The sequence below is a fragment of the Orbicella faveolata genome, unplaced genomic scaffold (assembly GCF_042242905.1).
Source record: "Orbicella faveolata isolate gen_17 unplaced genomic scaffold, um_ofav_v1 contig_12, whole genome shotgun sequence".
NCBI lineage: Eukaryota > Metazoa > Cnidaria > Anthozoa > Scleractinia > Merulinidae > Orbicella > Orbicella faveolata.
This window is the reverse complement of record NW_028301539.1, coordinates 4219147-4236070: the sequence shown is the minus strand read 5'-3', so window position 1 is coordinate 4236070 and position 16924 is coordinate 4219147. Positions and strand designations below refer to the sequence as shown.

General features: G+C 36.4%; 2 protein-coding genes and 1 long non-coding RNA gene across 3 annotated transcripts; all 3 read right to left on the bottom strand.

Moving 5' to 3' along the window:
- Nucleotides 1–1108: 1108 nt before the first annotated feature.
- On the bottom strand, nt 1109–3653 carry LOC149116193 (uncharacterized). Its single transcript, XM_089282140.1, has 2 exons — nt 3082–3653; nt 1109–1465 (listed from the first exon to the last, which is right to left on the bottom strand). The coding sequence occupies exons 1-2, from the start codon at nt 3184–3186 to the stop codon at nt 1265–1267; spliced, it is 306 nt and encodes a 101-aa protein (XP_089138266.1). The 5' UTR covers nt 3187–3653; the 3' UTR covers nt 1109–1264.
- A 2209-nt stretch (nt 3654–5862) lies between these two features.
- On the bottom strand, nt 5863–9290 carry LOC110063579 (uncharacterized). The gene is made up of 2 exons (XM_089282139.1): nt 9145–9290; nt 5863–6249 (listed from the first exon to the last, which is right to left on the bottom strand). The coding sequence occupies exons 1-2, from the start codon at nt 9259–9261 to the stop codon at nt 6046–6048; spliced, it is 321 nt and encodes a 106-aa protein (XP_089138265.1). The 5' UTR covers nt 9262–9290; the 3' UTR covers nt 5863–6045.
- Nucleotides 9291–10350: 1060 nt separating this feature from the next.
- On the bottom strand, nt 10351–13676 carry LOC149116192 (uncharacterized). Its single transcript, XR_016203927.1, has 2 exons — nt 13533–13676; nt 10351–10929 (listed from the first exon to the last, which is right to left on the bottom strand). It is a non-coding gene; the product is annotated as an uncharacterized LOC149116192 (long non-coding RNA).
- Nucleotides 13677–16924: the final 3248 nt, after the last annotated feature.

Sequence of the window (16924 nt, the reverse complement as noted above, 5' to 3'; positions counted from 1 at the left end):
TGAGTCATGAATATTTTTGGTTAATGTCTCTTGGTGATGAGGAAGTTAGTCGCTCCATGTTGGCTGAGCGTTGGAAGAGCCGCTTCTCAACGAAACAACGGTCGTTTGCGCAGAACAACAACGGCCACCCTCGACTGGGCACGAAACAGTAAACAGAAACACTAAAGCTGCTTTGTTGAAGTTGTTGTAAACTGTGTTTTTTAACAGATAGTTGTGTGTTGATTTCGTCGATAACATCACGGCTTAATATATTACAACTGTACTAACTAATTATTAACCGAGAGTGAGGTCTTCAAGGGAAAGTCTCAAACCGCGACCTTGCCGTATTGACCGAGCATGGCGAAGTCAAGATGACAAGGCCGAGGATTGAGATTTTCCCGTAACGATCGAACGGTCGAGGTTCATAAGTTGATTACTATAAGGCTTTGTATTTGCAGGCACGTAATCGGCATTACGGGAGAATAATGACCTAGAGTTAGCCAATCAGAATGTGCGCCATATCGGCTGCAAACAAAAACCATATGGTAATTGTAAATACTGACAAGTGAAATCTTGTAGTTTTCTTTGTGCTTACGACTCTTGCGAGCTGGGAGGGGCTGCTGGTAGGTGAATAGCACATACCAATCAGAATGCATGAAAAACACTACCCACTGCTTTGCTATTTAACAAATAGATTCCATGTTTCCGTGCGTCTTTTCAGTAATAGATCACAGATGACGTCAAAATGTGGTAAGAACAAAGAAGCTGCGGACAAGCCGTTCTTAGCACATTTTGACGTCTTCTGTCGTCTATATTACTGAACAGACGCAAAACAATATAATGGAGAAATCAAAGAAATTGTTAATGACGTCATTTATGGGTCTGTCTTCCAATAGATCGTAAGTAAGACCTAATCAAAATGAAAGAACAACTTGACTTATTATATTCTTAGTATTGGACTGTAACTAGCTTGCAACTGAGCCTAGTACGGGGAGTTCTTTTCATGCAAATGACATTAATCTCTATTTAATGATATTCCCCCTAATTAACTTGATGAATATTAATTATTAGTGAGTTTGAGAATGTCAAGGAACAAGTTCGATTACGTGCAAGAACTTAGTTCAACAGCTTCTATTGCTTGAAAGTTGACTACAGTTTTTAATTTATGCCAATTGAAAAACAAACAAACAAAAACAAAACTGAATGCACCATTATGTTGCTAGAGTTTCACAATAAGTACTATTTTTAAAATCTGCAAAGTATTGCGTCTGGGGTTTAATCCTTGTTATTGATCCAAGTCCTCTAAAAAAGCCTTGAAACTTTTGTATCCAAATGCCCTCTTTCCGTTCTTCATTTCCAATGAATCCATTGCATTGTTGCTGTCGTCTGGAATGTCTCCTTCATCTTGGTCCTGAAAGGTTGCCGGAATTCCTCGCCATTCCTCTTTGAGTACCCGCGAAATACCGGCGTCCTGCTCTGGTCTGGGCTAACAAATTGAAAGTATCAATTAAAAACTTAAGACTTTTTTTAAGATTATTGCAAACACTCTTAAAGTTGCCACTACATCATCGCGTTGCCATCATTAGAAACATTTAGTTGCCATATCTGAGCGGTATTTAATTTCCGGAATGCTAAAACCCGGATGTGGCTAAAGAAAAACGTATTTGTCGCATTAATTATGATTTTTTTTCAAGGATCGGTTGTAAACTTTCCTAAAGCGAAATTTACCAGCTTTGCCCGAGAGTATCTGAAAACGATTTCCTAGTGAACTTAGTTTTGCAGTTTGTTGTGTTGTGCATGTAACTCTATTCCCGGTACGGAGGTGAGAACAGATATTTGAGTCACGCATGTGTTTGATATGGAACAATTTACCTAACAATGTGAAATTAAATTTGCGTATTTTTTTAATTCCTTTAAATCATCTCTTAGAACTTTCTTATTTCTTAAAAGGTTGTTTAATGTTTAAAATTTTTATTACTTTTCTTTTGTAGAAGAGTTACCTGTTACCGTTACCTATCTCTTTCGTGACTTGATGTCACATAAGGCCTCTTTTAAGAAAGCGAGGATTACTGTACATTATTGTTTGTTTTTTCGCTCCTCATGTAGGAACAATGTAAAACTTTAAGTCATCACTTATTTTCATGCCAGTAAAAGCCAAGCTGGCTTATGAGTATATAAAAACGCCAGAAGTGGAGAAAGCAAACAAACATCAGCTAAAATGAAGTAAAATACGGACTAAATGATTCACTCTTCAGCAGAATTGCAAGATACATTTCTTAACATCCTGACACAAAGTTACACTCGGATGGACTCTAATTCACTCCAATTCTTTGTTTTTCTTGAAAAAATAAAATTGTTCTATTTCACACTGTATAATATATTTTTTTTATGCAAGTGACGTTTGGCAATATAATATGGAAACTGGAAAAGAGAACTTTTCATAATCATTTTTTTACTCTGTTCTTCAATATTTCCTTTATAACATGCATCGTAGTCCTTTGCACAAACATCCGGATATTTTTTGGGATATTTAAAAGTTTCCAAGATATTTAGAAAATTTGAGGATATTTAGAAATATCCATAGCTTTTCTTGGCTTGGCTCTGTGTTTTCCTCGCTATTTTCTCGAAACAATTAATACTCAGTTCTATGCTAAAAACAATCCAGTTCAGCAAACTGTATTCCACATTACTAAAATCTCAAAAACAGCAAATTTTCAAAATGGCGGATGGTGATAACATCGAAGCCCCTAAATCGTCTTCTTCAATTCCTACTACTGCATGGAAATTTTGAAAATTTTGGCCTGAGTGATTCAAAATCGGTGTATTTTGTAACAGGGTCAATTTTCGAGATATGTAGATTTTTTGAGAATTTGCGGAAAGATATGTATATTTAGGCGATTTTACGTGATATTTGTGAATCGAAACTAAAGAAATTGTCATGCTTGATTGTAGTTTTCTCTTTCCATTAATAAACGTTTCAAATGTTTTCTGTTTCCACTACGACGCGATTATCAACCAAATGTGATCAGAAGTGTACTATTGTTTGGAAGTAAAGATCAGCAATAAGCAAAAAATGGTACATTAATTGATATTTACACGCACCTCGCGGCAGCCCAAGGCAGAGCCCCATTTGCATCTCCTCATGCTCCGTCCAGCGATTACAGTCACAAGCAGGGAGAGAATCACCACAGATTTTAGAGCGTTCATCTTCAAAATTCCGCCAGAGTGAAATACAGGGGAGCCATGGTGCTTTTAAATCTACTTTGGATTATTGAATTAGTGATCGCCAGGAAACTCGGCTTTATTGGCATGTAATCCAAGATAACTATCATATCTTACTACAAATGAATAGAGCGGGTAAGTTTCTGAAGAAACTGTACAACAAGATAATCTGGTTTTATCAACTGGGTTGACAATGTGAATTGGCCACCGGAAAGAGATTCGAATCTCTTTACGGTGGCCAATTCACTTTATCAACCCAGTTGATAAAACCAAATTAACTTATCATATCTTACTGATTGCTTTCATACCATTGAGGATCGCTCCACAAGTATAATGGTGCTTCACTACTACCTGCTCCCCGAGTCTTGTGTTCCTCAGAGATGAGACGGATGCCGTTTACACGACACCTTACTATGCTTACCATCACTTTCTGACTATCCCTCGGCTGAAAAGGCCTCTTGACACTTAATAGCTACGCGTGGTATCAAATTGTAAATAAGTTATTTTCTGAAGAATGGAGTGGAAAATTAATGATTTTATGTAAATTTCATATTATCCTGTTGAATGTTGTTTTCCTGATTGTTTCGGCGTTATTAGATTACCTTTAGGTAAATCATTGTCTCCGCAAAGCGACATTGTTGACGGTTCCTAGATCAAGAAAGTACGTTTGTTAACTTTGTCTGAAACTTGTATTGTATTCCGAGTTAACGAGGAGATGGGTCGACACAAAGAAAGAGATAAATTTGTGTTTAAAGAATAGAAAGATTTATCTACTGTTGATCTCTATCGTGCAGTTAAAAATTAAGAGTTCCTTACTTATAAGACGCTGTAAGCGTCTAACAACAAAGATAATTACCATGCATGAAGGGAAATTTCGCCCTTAAATGTAACCACCATTGATCCTTGTGTGATGTGTCTTGTTCTAATTAACTTGAACACAAATTCGTGACCTACTGGAGCCGAATTTTATACGACCGTGATGATTTTAACCTTGTTAGCTTGTGTCATTCCTAATAAGGTAAATGACTATGAGACCGCTGTAAGGCTAAATAACACCCTGAATGGTGAATGAAGCATCATCGATCATGTGCGGGGCAGCGAGATCTAGCATAGACGTTCCTATCAAGTTGTGATTCATGTAGACCAAAATTACCACAGATCCAGATAATGGGGGATTTATTTTGCTGGATATCAGCTTAAAAGCTATAAAATTGCTATAGTCATAAGAAACTCAATATGCATATATCTTCATTGATGTTATTAAAAAGCAAGCCATTAATTAATTAACATAGAAAGTACATGCACACCTTTCAATTTAATGATGTTAAATCAGACAATGAAATATCTTGCGGTTTTACGAGGAACATGACACAGTTTGTTATATTTCTGTTACGTGAGTTATACGTTCTTGGAATAGTGTGTCCGTGACTTAACAATTCTTTTCTCGTATTCTCCATTTCAGCCTTAACGCAAAAAACGTACTAATTTGGTTACAAAACAGCTGTTGTAGGATTTGCTCGGTATATAAGTATCTGCTAAACAAAAGAAACTATCATTTGTTAGTCTAAACATACAAAAATCCACTTTAAAGAAGTTTCAAGAAAACCGCAAATTTAATTCACTTCAGTCCTAGACCAATTGATATTGCCAATTGCTTAGAGAAAATGCCATTTTTAACGACTTTTATGAGCATTTTAGCACGCAACTTCCTTCAGACATGATTTAGTTTTGATTCTTTTTCCAGATACATTGTGTGTTTCAAACCTGGATTAAGCCTATTGAAAAAGACATTTAGAACTCAACTGTTTTCTCGTTGCATGGCTTGAAAGTAAAAGCTGTTTCGCCTTAGCTGAGTCCCGCTGCGACATGTTCCCTTCAAAAACTGTCGAAACATCAAGAAATTCTCCCGGAAGCTATATACCTTGTTAATAAGAATCTCGGAGAATCGCTATCGTTGTAAAAAACGAATGTGCTACAAATTTTCAATCTTGCGTGAAAAGTGATATCTTCTTCAATAGTGAGCTTACATACTGTAGTTTCATTTGGTTGAAACTAATGCTAAGTTTAACTTCTGATGCAGTGTATAGTGGTAAAATATTCAAATACCTACTCACAATGGAGATTATTAAATCCAAAACGTCTTCTCTTCTAGAGAATCATGAGAAGATTAGGAAGGTATGAATGACAGACATATATAACACGTTTGCTTAAAAAAATATTCTCGGACCTTACGTATTTAGAGACAGACCATTATTTTTTTGAGGGGGTGGAGGGGAGGGATTGGGAATTTCCCAAACAAAAATTCCTGCACAGAAAAAAAAAATGCTGAAAAACAAAATCGTGCAAGGGGAGCCATGGGAACAAAAATTAAGCAAGCGCTTTCTGCTATCATTATTTTGATTTTAAATGTGAAAACAAATTCTTGCACGAGCTATTGCCAAGGAAAACAAGAAAAAAATCATTCCCAAGAAAATTACCCAACATCCCCCTCCCACCAAAATAATAATAATAATAATATCTGTGCTATCTCTCTGCTATCCTTGTTCAGATAGCAGAGTGTTTTCTCTAAAACATGCAGTGTGCTACTGATTGGTGTTTGGTTGGATCTATCGTTTGATGTTTTTTTTAATCGATGTCAAGGAACTAATTGATTACTGTGCATTTGCTTAGTTCACCACTTTTTATTGCGTTTAAAGTTGACCACAGTTTTTAATTTAGACAACTAAAAAACAAAAAAATAACAACAACAAAACAGATTTCAGGCACTATTATGTTACTAGAATTTTACAATAAGTAATATTTCTAAAATCTGCAAAATATCGTGTCTTGGCTTTTAATCCTTGTTTATTGATCAAAGTCCTCTAAATAAGCCTTGAAACCTTTGTATCCAGATGCCCTCTTTCTGTTCTTCATTTCCAAATCCATCGCATTCCATGCATTGTTGCTGTCGTCTGGAATGTCTCCTTCATCTTGGTCCTGAAATGTTGCAGGAATTCCTCGCCATTCCTCTTTGCGCACCCGCGAAATGCCGGCGTCTTGCTTGAATTTCTACAAAAATCGGAAATATCAATTAACAACTTAAGATTTTAACATATTATTTCAAAAACTCTTAAACTTGCCACTACATCATCGCGTTGCCATCATTAGACACATTTAGTGGCCATATTTTGGCGGTATTTGATTTCCCAAATGTATGTGGAAACCCGGATGTAGCTAAAGAAGAACGTATTTGTCGCATTAATTATAGTTTTCAAGGCTCGGTTGTGAACTGCTCTGAAGCGAAATTTACCAACTTTTCCCTTGAGTATCTCTAACCAGGTCTGAAAACAATTTCTTAGCGAAGTTAGTTTTGCAGTTTGTTGTGTTGTGCATCTAGCTATATTCCGGATATAGAGGTGAGAGCAGCCATTTGAGACATTTGTTTGAAATGGAACACTTTACCTTACAATGTGAAATTAAATTAAACTAGAACTTTCTTATTTCTCAAAAGGTAATTAAATGTTTAAACTTTTCACTAATTTTCTTGTGTAGAAAAGTTACCTGTTACCGTTACTTATCTCTTTTGTGAATTAATGTCACATAAGGCCTCTTTTAAGGCGGGGGGTTAACATGAAGGCCATATATTTGCTGGGTATTATGGTTTGAATGCAAATATCTCGTTCACGTTTCAAGCAGTGAAAAATCTCTCTGCTCATTTCACATAGCTACGTTTTGGGCTGTTTTGTAAATTTTTTTGGTGATTTTTGGGTATATTTGGGGATAAATAGTTTTTCTCAAAGGATTAGTAAAATTTATAGAAATAGGAATTTTGAAGATTTGATGTTAAAGTTAGAAATTGGTAGACGTACACCAAACAGTTGCTCACCAACCCGGGGTGCCCTTTTGGGGGCAATCAACTGTCTGGTGGTGTTCCAAACCCCTTTTTATCCTTTTAATCCCTCTTTAAACTTCCTAAAATTTCACTTAAATTCAAGTGTACTCCCGCAGAAAAGCGAAGATCTTATGTCGTGTAATAACTGTTACCTTTTTTTTTTCTTTTTTTGGAAATTCTACTTTCTTACACTTTGTAAAACACACTGAGATTTCGGTATTTGTGTTTAAGAAAAAACGTTATCATTGTGTTATGCTATTATTTTTCTTGTCTTTACTCTTGTTTCGTTTATGAAGTGATGAGAGTTCTCGAGACCTCTGATGACCCCATTTGACATCATTTCTAATAAGAGAATGTTAAAGGAAGGTTTAACGGTTCGGTGCATGTCTCTAGATCAAAAGACTTCTGTTCACTTCTTATAAATGTTATCGCTTTAAAAATCCCACTCATATGTAGTTCAGTAATCACACGCTATAGTTAGTCTTGGCAGAATACCGGATGACCAAAATTCTCAGAAGATTTCAATGGGTTTTACCGACGCTGTCCACCGTTGAATTTAGTGTTGACACGTACGATTTATTCTACGGTTGATGATTTTACGGCTATTTGCATGCGAAATTAGGTAACTTGTTTACGATTGGTTCAGAAACAATGAAAAATTGGGCCTTTGCCAAAAAGGGTGCACGGGCGAATAAATAATACAGACATGCGCCGAAACGTGAAACCCTCCCTTTAACTCACAAAGAATTTTAATTGCGCATTATGACAATAGAGTACAGTAATCTCTTTATAGATAACAACAAGGAGTTTAACTTTCAATTATTGTTTTCTCTTCTGTGGTAACTGGCACAAATCGCTCCGAGACTTTCGCGTACTTGATTTCCAAATTTGTATGTTAAATGTCCCTTTTATGCTGATTCGGATCTTCGCTCCTCACGTAGGTAGAATAAAAAAACTTCTAGTCATCGCTTATTTTTATGCGGGTAAAAGTATATAATGGAGAAAGCAAACAAATATCAATTAAAAGGAAGTAAAATACGGACTAAACGACTCACACTTTCAGCAGAATTGCAAGATACATTTCTTAATATCCTGACACAAAATTACACTCGGATGAACTATAATTCACTCCCATGCTGTATTTTTCTTGAAAAAATAAAATTGTTCTATTTTACACTGTATAATCTTTTTTTTTTATCCATGTGACATTTGGCAATATAATATGGAAACTGGAAAAGAGAACTTTTCATAATCATTTTTTTACTCTGTTATTCAATATTTCCTTTATAACATGCATCATAGGCCTTTCCACAAACATCCGGATATTTTTTGGGATATTTAGAAGTTTCCAAGATATTTAGAAAATTTGAGGATACAGTAGAACCCCGATAACATGAACTCTGAAGGGAAACGAAAAACAGTTCGAGTTAGGGGGTTCGAGTTATCGGGTTCGATTGAATATCCAACTTGCCATGTTAATAATTGATAGTTTGCTGATCTTTCAGCACCGCATCCACTATGACTCATACGATCAAGCTGTCCGAGTTCGAGTTACCGGGGTTCTACTGTATTTAAAAATATTCATAGCTTTTCTTGGCTTAGCCCTGTGTTTTCCTCGCTGTTTACTCGAGACAATTCTTAGTTCTATGCTAGAAACAATCCAGTTCAGCTGTTTCTCGCTTGTAAACTGTATTCCATATTACTAAAAGCTAAAAAGCAGCAAATTTCCAAAATGGCGGATGGTGGTAACATCGAAGCCCCTGAATCTTCTTCTTCAATTTCTACTACTGCATGGAAATTTTGGCCCAAATAATTTAAAATCGGACTATTTTGCAACAAAAATATGAGATATTTAGAAGATTTTTTGAGAATTCGCGGAAAGATATTTAGACGTGATATTTGTAGAAGAGTCTAATGAATCGACATAAACAAATCCTCACGCATGATTGTAGTTTCCTCTTTCCGTTAGTAAACGTTCCAAATGTTTTCTGTTTCCACTACGACGCGATTATCAACCAATTAAAGATCAGTAATAAGCAAAAAATGGTACATTAATTGATATTCACACGCACCTCATGGCAGCCCATGGCAATGCCCCAATCACTGCATCCCCTCCTGCTCCGTCCAGCGACTACAGTCAGAAGCAGGGAGAGAATCACCAGAAATTTTAGAGCATTCATCTTCAACATTCCACCAGAGTGAAACACAGAGGAATCATGGTGCTTTTAAAACTCCTTTGGATTATTGAATTATTGATCGGCAGGAAACTCGACTATCTCATAACAAATTTATTGGCATGCAATCCAAGATAACTATCATATATCTATCTGATTGCTTTCATACCATTGAGGATCTCTCCATAAGTATAACGATGCTTCACTACCACCTGCTCCTCGAGTCTTGTGTTCCTCAGAGATGAGACGGATGCCATTTACACGACACCTAATTATGCTTACCATCACTTTCTGACTATCCCTTGGCTGAAAAGGCCTCTTGACACTTAATAGCTACGCGTGGTATCAAATTGTAAATAAGTAATTTTCTTAAGCATGAAGTGGAAAAGTAATGATTTTATGTAAATTTTATATTATCCTGTTGAATGTTGTTTTCCTGATTGTTTCGGCGTTATTAGATTATCTTTAGCTAGATCATTTTCTCCGCAAAGCGACATTGTTGACGGTTCCTAGATCAAGAAAGTACGTTTGCTAGCTTTGTCTGAAACTTGTATTTTATTCCGAGTTAATGAGGAGATGGGTCGACACAAAAAAGAGATAAATCAGTGTTTATGGAATAGAAAGATTTATCTAATGTCGATCTCTAGTGTGCAGTTAAAAATTAAGAGTTCCTTAATTATAAGACGCTGTAAGCGTCTAACAGCAAAGATAATTTCCATGAGGGGAAATTTCGCCTTTAACTGTAACCACCATTGATCCTTGTGTGATGTGTCTTGTTCTAATCAACTTAAACACAAATTCGTGACCTACTAGAGCCGAATTTTATACGACCGTGATGATTTTAACCTTGTTAGCTCGTGGCATTCCTAATAAGGTGTATGACGTGCTATATATGTGACCGCTGTAAGGCTAAATAACGCCCTTAATTGTAGATGAAGTATAATCAATCAAGTGCGGGGCAGCGACATCTAGCATTGAAGTTCCGGTCGAGCTGTGCTTCAGGTGGACCAAAATTAGTACAAATTACCTCAGATCCAGATGATTGAAGATTTATCTTGTTTGATATCAGGTTAAGAGCTAAAAAATTCATATGGCCACGACATACTCATTATCCATATATCTTTATTGATATTATTGAAAAGCAAGCCACTAATTATAATTAACATAGAAAGTACAAGTACACCTTTCAATTTAACGATGTTAAATCAGACAACGAAATATCTTGTGATTTTACGAGGAACAGGACACAATTTGTTAAATTTCTGTTACACGAGTTACAAGTTCTTGGAATAGTACGTCCGTGACTTACAATTCCTTTATCGTTTTTTTTTTTTTTCATTTTATCAGTTAATTAACATAGAGGGTGCACCTTTAAATTTAATGATGTTAATTCAGACAACGAAATATCTTGTGGTTTTACGAGAAAGAGGACACAATTTCTTACAATTTCTTACGAGTTGCAAGTTGTTGGAATAGTATGTCGGTGACTTAACGATCCTTAGTTTATTGTATTAAAAATCAATATGCGAACAAATCTTTTTTCATGTCCTTGTATCCATAATTCGTGGGCATTCCTTTCAAGTAGACCTCGTCACTTTCCACCGCCTTCTGTTGTTGATCTTGATTTGAAAAGCCACGATATTCTTTTGCAAAGTTGATAGAATCTGTTCTTTTCACATCATTCTTAAATGAAAAAGCAAATAATAAGATAGTCAAACATCTTCATTTGATTAACGTAGATCCCAGTTTCAAGCTTGCTACTGCTAGATGTCTCGTCCCATACATTTGTCGTTGAACGCGAATGTGAAGAACCTGGCGATACTCCAAGATAACATCCCATAGCCCGGAGGTGCTTCCTTATATGGGCTATAAAGGTATGTGCGGCCCCAAAGGGTAGGGTTTTTCAGTCGTTTTGGTCATATATAGGGCATCGATTTTGGCCATTTTGGCCATAAATAGGGTATGATTTTAGCACCCTAGTCTGTCTTGAATTGGATATGTTTCTTAGAAGAAGCTACTTTTTCATCATTATCAACAAGATCATTAGGGCACCTGTGCCGCAACGGTCACAAATGGGGTATCGAAGTTTTGGCCAGGTTATAAATAGGGTAGCAAAAAATCACAGATTTTGGTCGTAAATATATCAGTGTAACGGTTTTGGGAAGTGGGCCGCACACTTCACCCAACCTTTTGAGAGAACTTTCCCCCCCGGGGTCCCATTATCGTAGGAAATTCAGTTAAAATTTAATTGGATTGATAATCGTGACGATGTTTGTATGTCTGACCTTAACAATCATGAATGATTTTCTCTAATTGCTCTTTACGTTTAGTTTAGACTGAGAAGATGTGTCAAATATTCCAGAGAGTGTTTTACCTGATTTCAATACTCTGCTGTGTGTTGTGGTTTCAATTATCTTTTCGATATTTGGAAATGTGCTGAAACCCGATCGCTAGTGGCCCTGTGGAACCGTAAAAAAGTCACCGAACGTCCGAAATGCTCCCCAAATTGGCCAAAATATTCGCAAAGGTACATACTTAATGTACTTTTTGGCATGCTATTGGACGAAGCTGAACATGTGTGAGGGTCTGGATGGTCTGAGGGTCTGACTTTTCAGCTTCGAAAAGCTCTTTTTTAAATAGTTAATAGAGGGAAATGGTTATGAAACTCGACAAAGTTCTTTATGGTATGCTTTTGTTCTCTTTTATTGCCTTGACCGTGCACAAAACACAATAGTTGTTTACTACTGACCGAGGAACTAACCAATAGAAATGTTTTGATTACGTAACTCACGCATAGTGTATGAACGCAAAACAAAAGATCGTGCACGGTGGTGGACCTTCCAACATAAACATTGTCATCTTTATTTGCTCCTTTGATATTTGCCGGGCTTCGTAACTATTCCCCTCTATTTTACAATGTTTAGACGGATCGCTGAGATCTGAGACCTACAAAGTTTTTACTAATAAATAAGAAATGGACTTAAGTGCTAGCAGGTATCTGAGAATTCGTTTAACTAATAGCTGAACTGCTTTAACACCCTCAGCCATACTTTTATGTATGAAAAACGTTAGACTTGCTACAAGTCGACCTTCGCTTAATCATCGCTTCGCTTAATAACAAAACTAACCATGGGAATGAAATATTATCGGAAAGGAAAGTGATGTACCTTGTACTAACCGAGTTCGAGGCCCATACTGTATAAGTTACGGACCGAGTTTTTTCGAAGGGGATAAACGAGGATCCGTAACTTACAGTACGAACCGAGAAAACGAGGTTAGTAAGATATTTATTATATCTCTACTGTGTGTCTGGCAGGTCCGGGAACGATTTCTATTCCTGCGGAACGGCTTCAAATTTTTGACGCACCTCGAAAGCAAAACGAGTCAATCTGAAATCGTTGGTGAGGTTTTAATACACAATTTCAGAAGTAAAAGAAAGTTTTAAACTTTACTCGCTAAAATAGTTAAGAACACTTGGCGATGAATCAAGAAACATTTTGGCAACAAAAACATCTTTAAATTTTAGCGAGCCGTACAGTAGAATACGTCCCTCTAAATTGACGAATCACAGCGCGCGTACTAAATGAGAAATATAATAAAAAAACGCATACGTCTTCAGTTGAACTGGCAATCTATCATGGTGGTTAAATTCTATATAACAGGAAGGGGAACAGGGTTTTTGTAATGTCCCACGACTAGAGGAGAAAATATCTCAAGGGTGGCGAATTAATCTTTGTCTTTTCTCCCCAGATATGTCACAGTGAGGGGTTGATGACCAAAATTTGATTCCACGTTATGACAATCAATTTTAAAATCAAACAATGTAATTCACATCTTGAGCATATATTCTATTGCTGGTATAGGATTGCATCTATTTCAAGGTGCTAAGTGCTAAATTTTGTTGTCCATATCCCTATCCATGTTATCGTGGACAATGTAGGTAACGCGAAATATATCCTAAAATCTCCAAAGACTTGCTGAGGCGATAGTGCGCTCAGTAAACATACTAAATTTATAAATTTTGGGCTATTTGTTTGCACACATTAAGGTTTGTCTTCTAATCTATAGTCTTAGAGGTAGCGCCAGAAAAGAAAAGAAATTCTGAGATGAATTTATCGGTTTTTTAAAGCTTTGGAAGTTAGTGCACCACTAGAAAAATATAATTAATATTGACGTACAATTCCGAAGGAAACCAAAAATCTGTTTAAGTGTAAACCTTTCATTATCTAAATGTAAACACTTTTCCTCGCCTTAAAGCGGAAAGATCAGCCAGTTTTGTTACAAACCTTGCGACAGCCAAAAACACTACCCCATCCATTCAGACACTGGCCATTACAGAGATGGACTCCAGCCACAACTATCAAATAAATCACGACAGTCTTAGATGAATTCATTTCAGCCTTCACGCAAAAACGTACTAATTTGCTTGGAAAATAGCTGTTGTAGGCTTTGCTCGGCATATAAGTATCTGCCAAACAAAAGAAACTATCATTTGTTAGAGTAAACAAAGGATAAACATACAGAAGCTCACTTTAAAGAAGTTTTAAGAAAACCGCAAATTTAATTTACTTCAGCCCTAGACCAATTGATGTTGCCAATTGCTTAGAAAAAATGTCATTTTTTAACGACGTTTATGAGCATTTTATCACGAAACGTCCTTTACACTTACTATTACACCGGATATTTTGGATATTTGGATATTTGGATATTTTATGAAACTAAGTTAAAACTATCAGAAAATACATGCCCAACTCAAGAATCTTTTCTTTCTTTTTTGGAGAAAAAATATTGTTGCAGGACCGGATACGAAAGGGAAAGTTGTTTTGATCGAGTTGTTTGGAGCGTACGACACGCTCTCTTAAAAGTTCGAGACAACAAGAAATTTTCCAGGAAGCTGTGTGCATTGTTACTTAAAAATTTCAGGGAATCGCCTTCTTTACAAAATCGAATGTGCTCTAAATTTTCAGTTTTAAGATGAGCAAAACGTGATATCTTTCACCATAGTGAGCTTACATTCTGTAGTTTTATTTGGTTGAAACTAATGCTAAGTTGAACTTATGATGCAGTGTATACTGGTAAAATATTCAAACACCTACTTAATGACAGGAATTAAAGGAAACGTACTATATTTCCCAAAATTTGTTTGTAAACTTCTGGTTCAAATAATTCCACAGCAAAGAAAGCGGGCAATGATTTGAAATATATAACAATAATTTTTTTTCATTTGAAATTAAGAAACATGTATTTTGCAATCATATATCGATCATCCCCACTGGAATTATTTTCGTTTTTAGCAGCATTAACTGTGGACCATCATCATCTTTGAATAACGTTGCTAAAAAACAAAACAGTTCACAGCTCGTCAAAGGAAGAGAGTGTTTGGTGGAGTCGCGTGGGTTTGACTGAAAAACAATTTAGGTTTGGGTAACCTTTCAAAACGTGTTTCAGCTGCCCGACCATTAACACGCTCTAGCACAGTATTGTAAGGCCAAATAAATTAAACATTAACTGGATCCATCGATAAACATGTATAACTCAGCATATTCTCATTTTGAGCTCTTCAATGTAGTCTTAAACAGGAATCAACTTGGATAAAGTGAAGGTGGAAGGGACCGGGGATATGAAAGCCGTTTTAAAAATAAAGTTACGGTATCAAGTTCCGTGAAACGGTCTTAATTAATAATTCATTAATTTTAAAAAAATAATAATTTAAAACCTGGGTATGTTTGATGAGTGGGGCGAATTTTTCACGTTCATCTGTTGTCTACTGTTAAAAATGCAGTACTATTGAGTTTGTTACGTACTAATAATAGTTGTTGTTCCGACAGAGTTAAGCAAGTCCGCGGACGCATTTAAGTTGTGGAAAAATATCTCAAATCAGCTCTCGCATGGCGTGAAAGCCTGTTGGGGGTGTTAATGAGTTCCAAGCTTTATTTTAGTATACAATTTATTCTTTGCGTTTACGAGTCATGCATGAATAAAGTATTAGGTTGTTTTTGAAAAAAAATTGGCTGCATTTAGCAAAGGTTTTGAACAGTATTGGATGGAGAACACTCATAGCCAACGAGGTTACCAGTTGAAATAGTATAGCAGTTACGTTTTCTCAGCGTTTCCAAATTCAACGTAATTTTACACCTTATCGACAATATGAAGAGTAAAAATAAATAGATTGATATATTCAATCACCTGCTGAAACATTTGTAACACCAACGTCTCCTCATTTTTTACTTCAGAAAAAAGGTTCAATCTAAGAAATGTTGTGTTATCAATTTAGCGACGGGAGGATTAGATTGTTTTCCTTAAAACTCGTGCCGTTTCACTGTTTAGTTAAACGATAAAAGAAATCATGAATTGTTTTGAAGCGTGCTGATCTCTACCAGGTGAACTGAGTTCGCTTTATGCCCGTAAATGATGAGGATACACAAGTGGATCTGTGACATGTCACATAAATGTTCAAATTTGATAGGAATTTTGGCCACGCGAGAATTTCAATTTTGTTTTCTCAAAACATATTATTATGCAAGCATCTGTTTAAAACTAATTTAGCTCTGAGCATTATTTAAAAGGATTTTAGCAAAACATGTTTTAGTGGATTCATTATTAATAGTCGGTGATATTTTTCACGTGCTGACATTAAGCACTTAATGACTGGCCCCAAGGGAAACTGTGAGTTTTGTTTCCCCGAGACCCTCAATGTTTTACCTTATACCTCCCAACTCAAAAAATAGCTGCGAAAAAATTGTTTGCTTGACGCCTGCTGGCACACAAATTTGCAGCGGTTTCAAGGAGCACGACCTAATCACGTGCGAGTCGAAAGTTCAAGTCTTTGTTTCCCTAGGGACTTAGTGAGTTTTGTTCGATCTAGGGAATTGTTTTTCGTTTTGACCCACGACACGTGATATGTTTTGCTCCAATCGGAAAACGTATTTGAGTTGGGAGGTATAACAAATATTTTTATCCACAATTCGTTCTTCTTATTGAATAATAAAGATGAGGCTAGATATACGAGTTCTGTCTAAACAAAGTTGAACCGTGTGCAAGACACAACGTGTCGCATCTCCAACAAAAACCCGGCTGACACTTGGAATTTCGGTCCCTGTCCTTAACTACCGATTATCACGTCTCATGAAAAAAAGTGAAATTTTTACCAAACTGAACCAGGCGTGCTTTATTAGCTAGAGTGAAAACAGAAACGAAAGCATAAGCACGACATACGCAGACTCAGAAAAATGCATTATCCACATTTCGAAAGGAAACTGATGTCCTAACAAAAAATCTTGGTAACACCTGATTTCGTCTGTTTTATATGGTAAGCTTATGCTTATGCGCTTGTGAAAACCAGCTTTAACGATTCCTCACTGCAAAGTTGATTTTTGTCAATTTGATTTGCAAGAATGATGATTAAAATTATTATAGATAATGGGGGGAATGCTTTTCATTGTGGGGATGAAGTGCTCCTCTCGTCACATTTCAAAAGATTTGATTTTTGGAGCTCCAATTCCCTCCAATCTCTAACCCCTGGAGTCAGGTTAGTGGAGGCCCACTCCCTCCAAACAGAGAGGAGGCTGAGCTCCCTCCTCTCTACCCAGGAATGCTCAAAGTGGCCCTGAGAGGAGGCCGACGCCCTCCTCTCCATCTATCGTGTGCACCCCCTGGGCTGTAAATTTTGTTTGTTTAA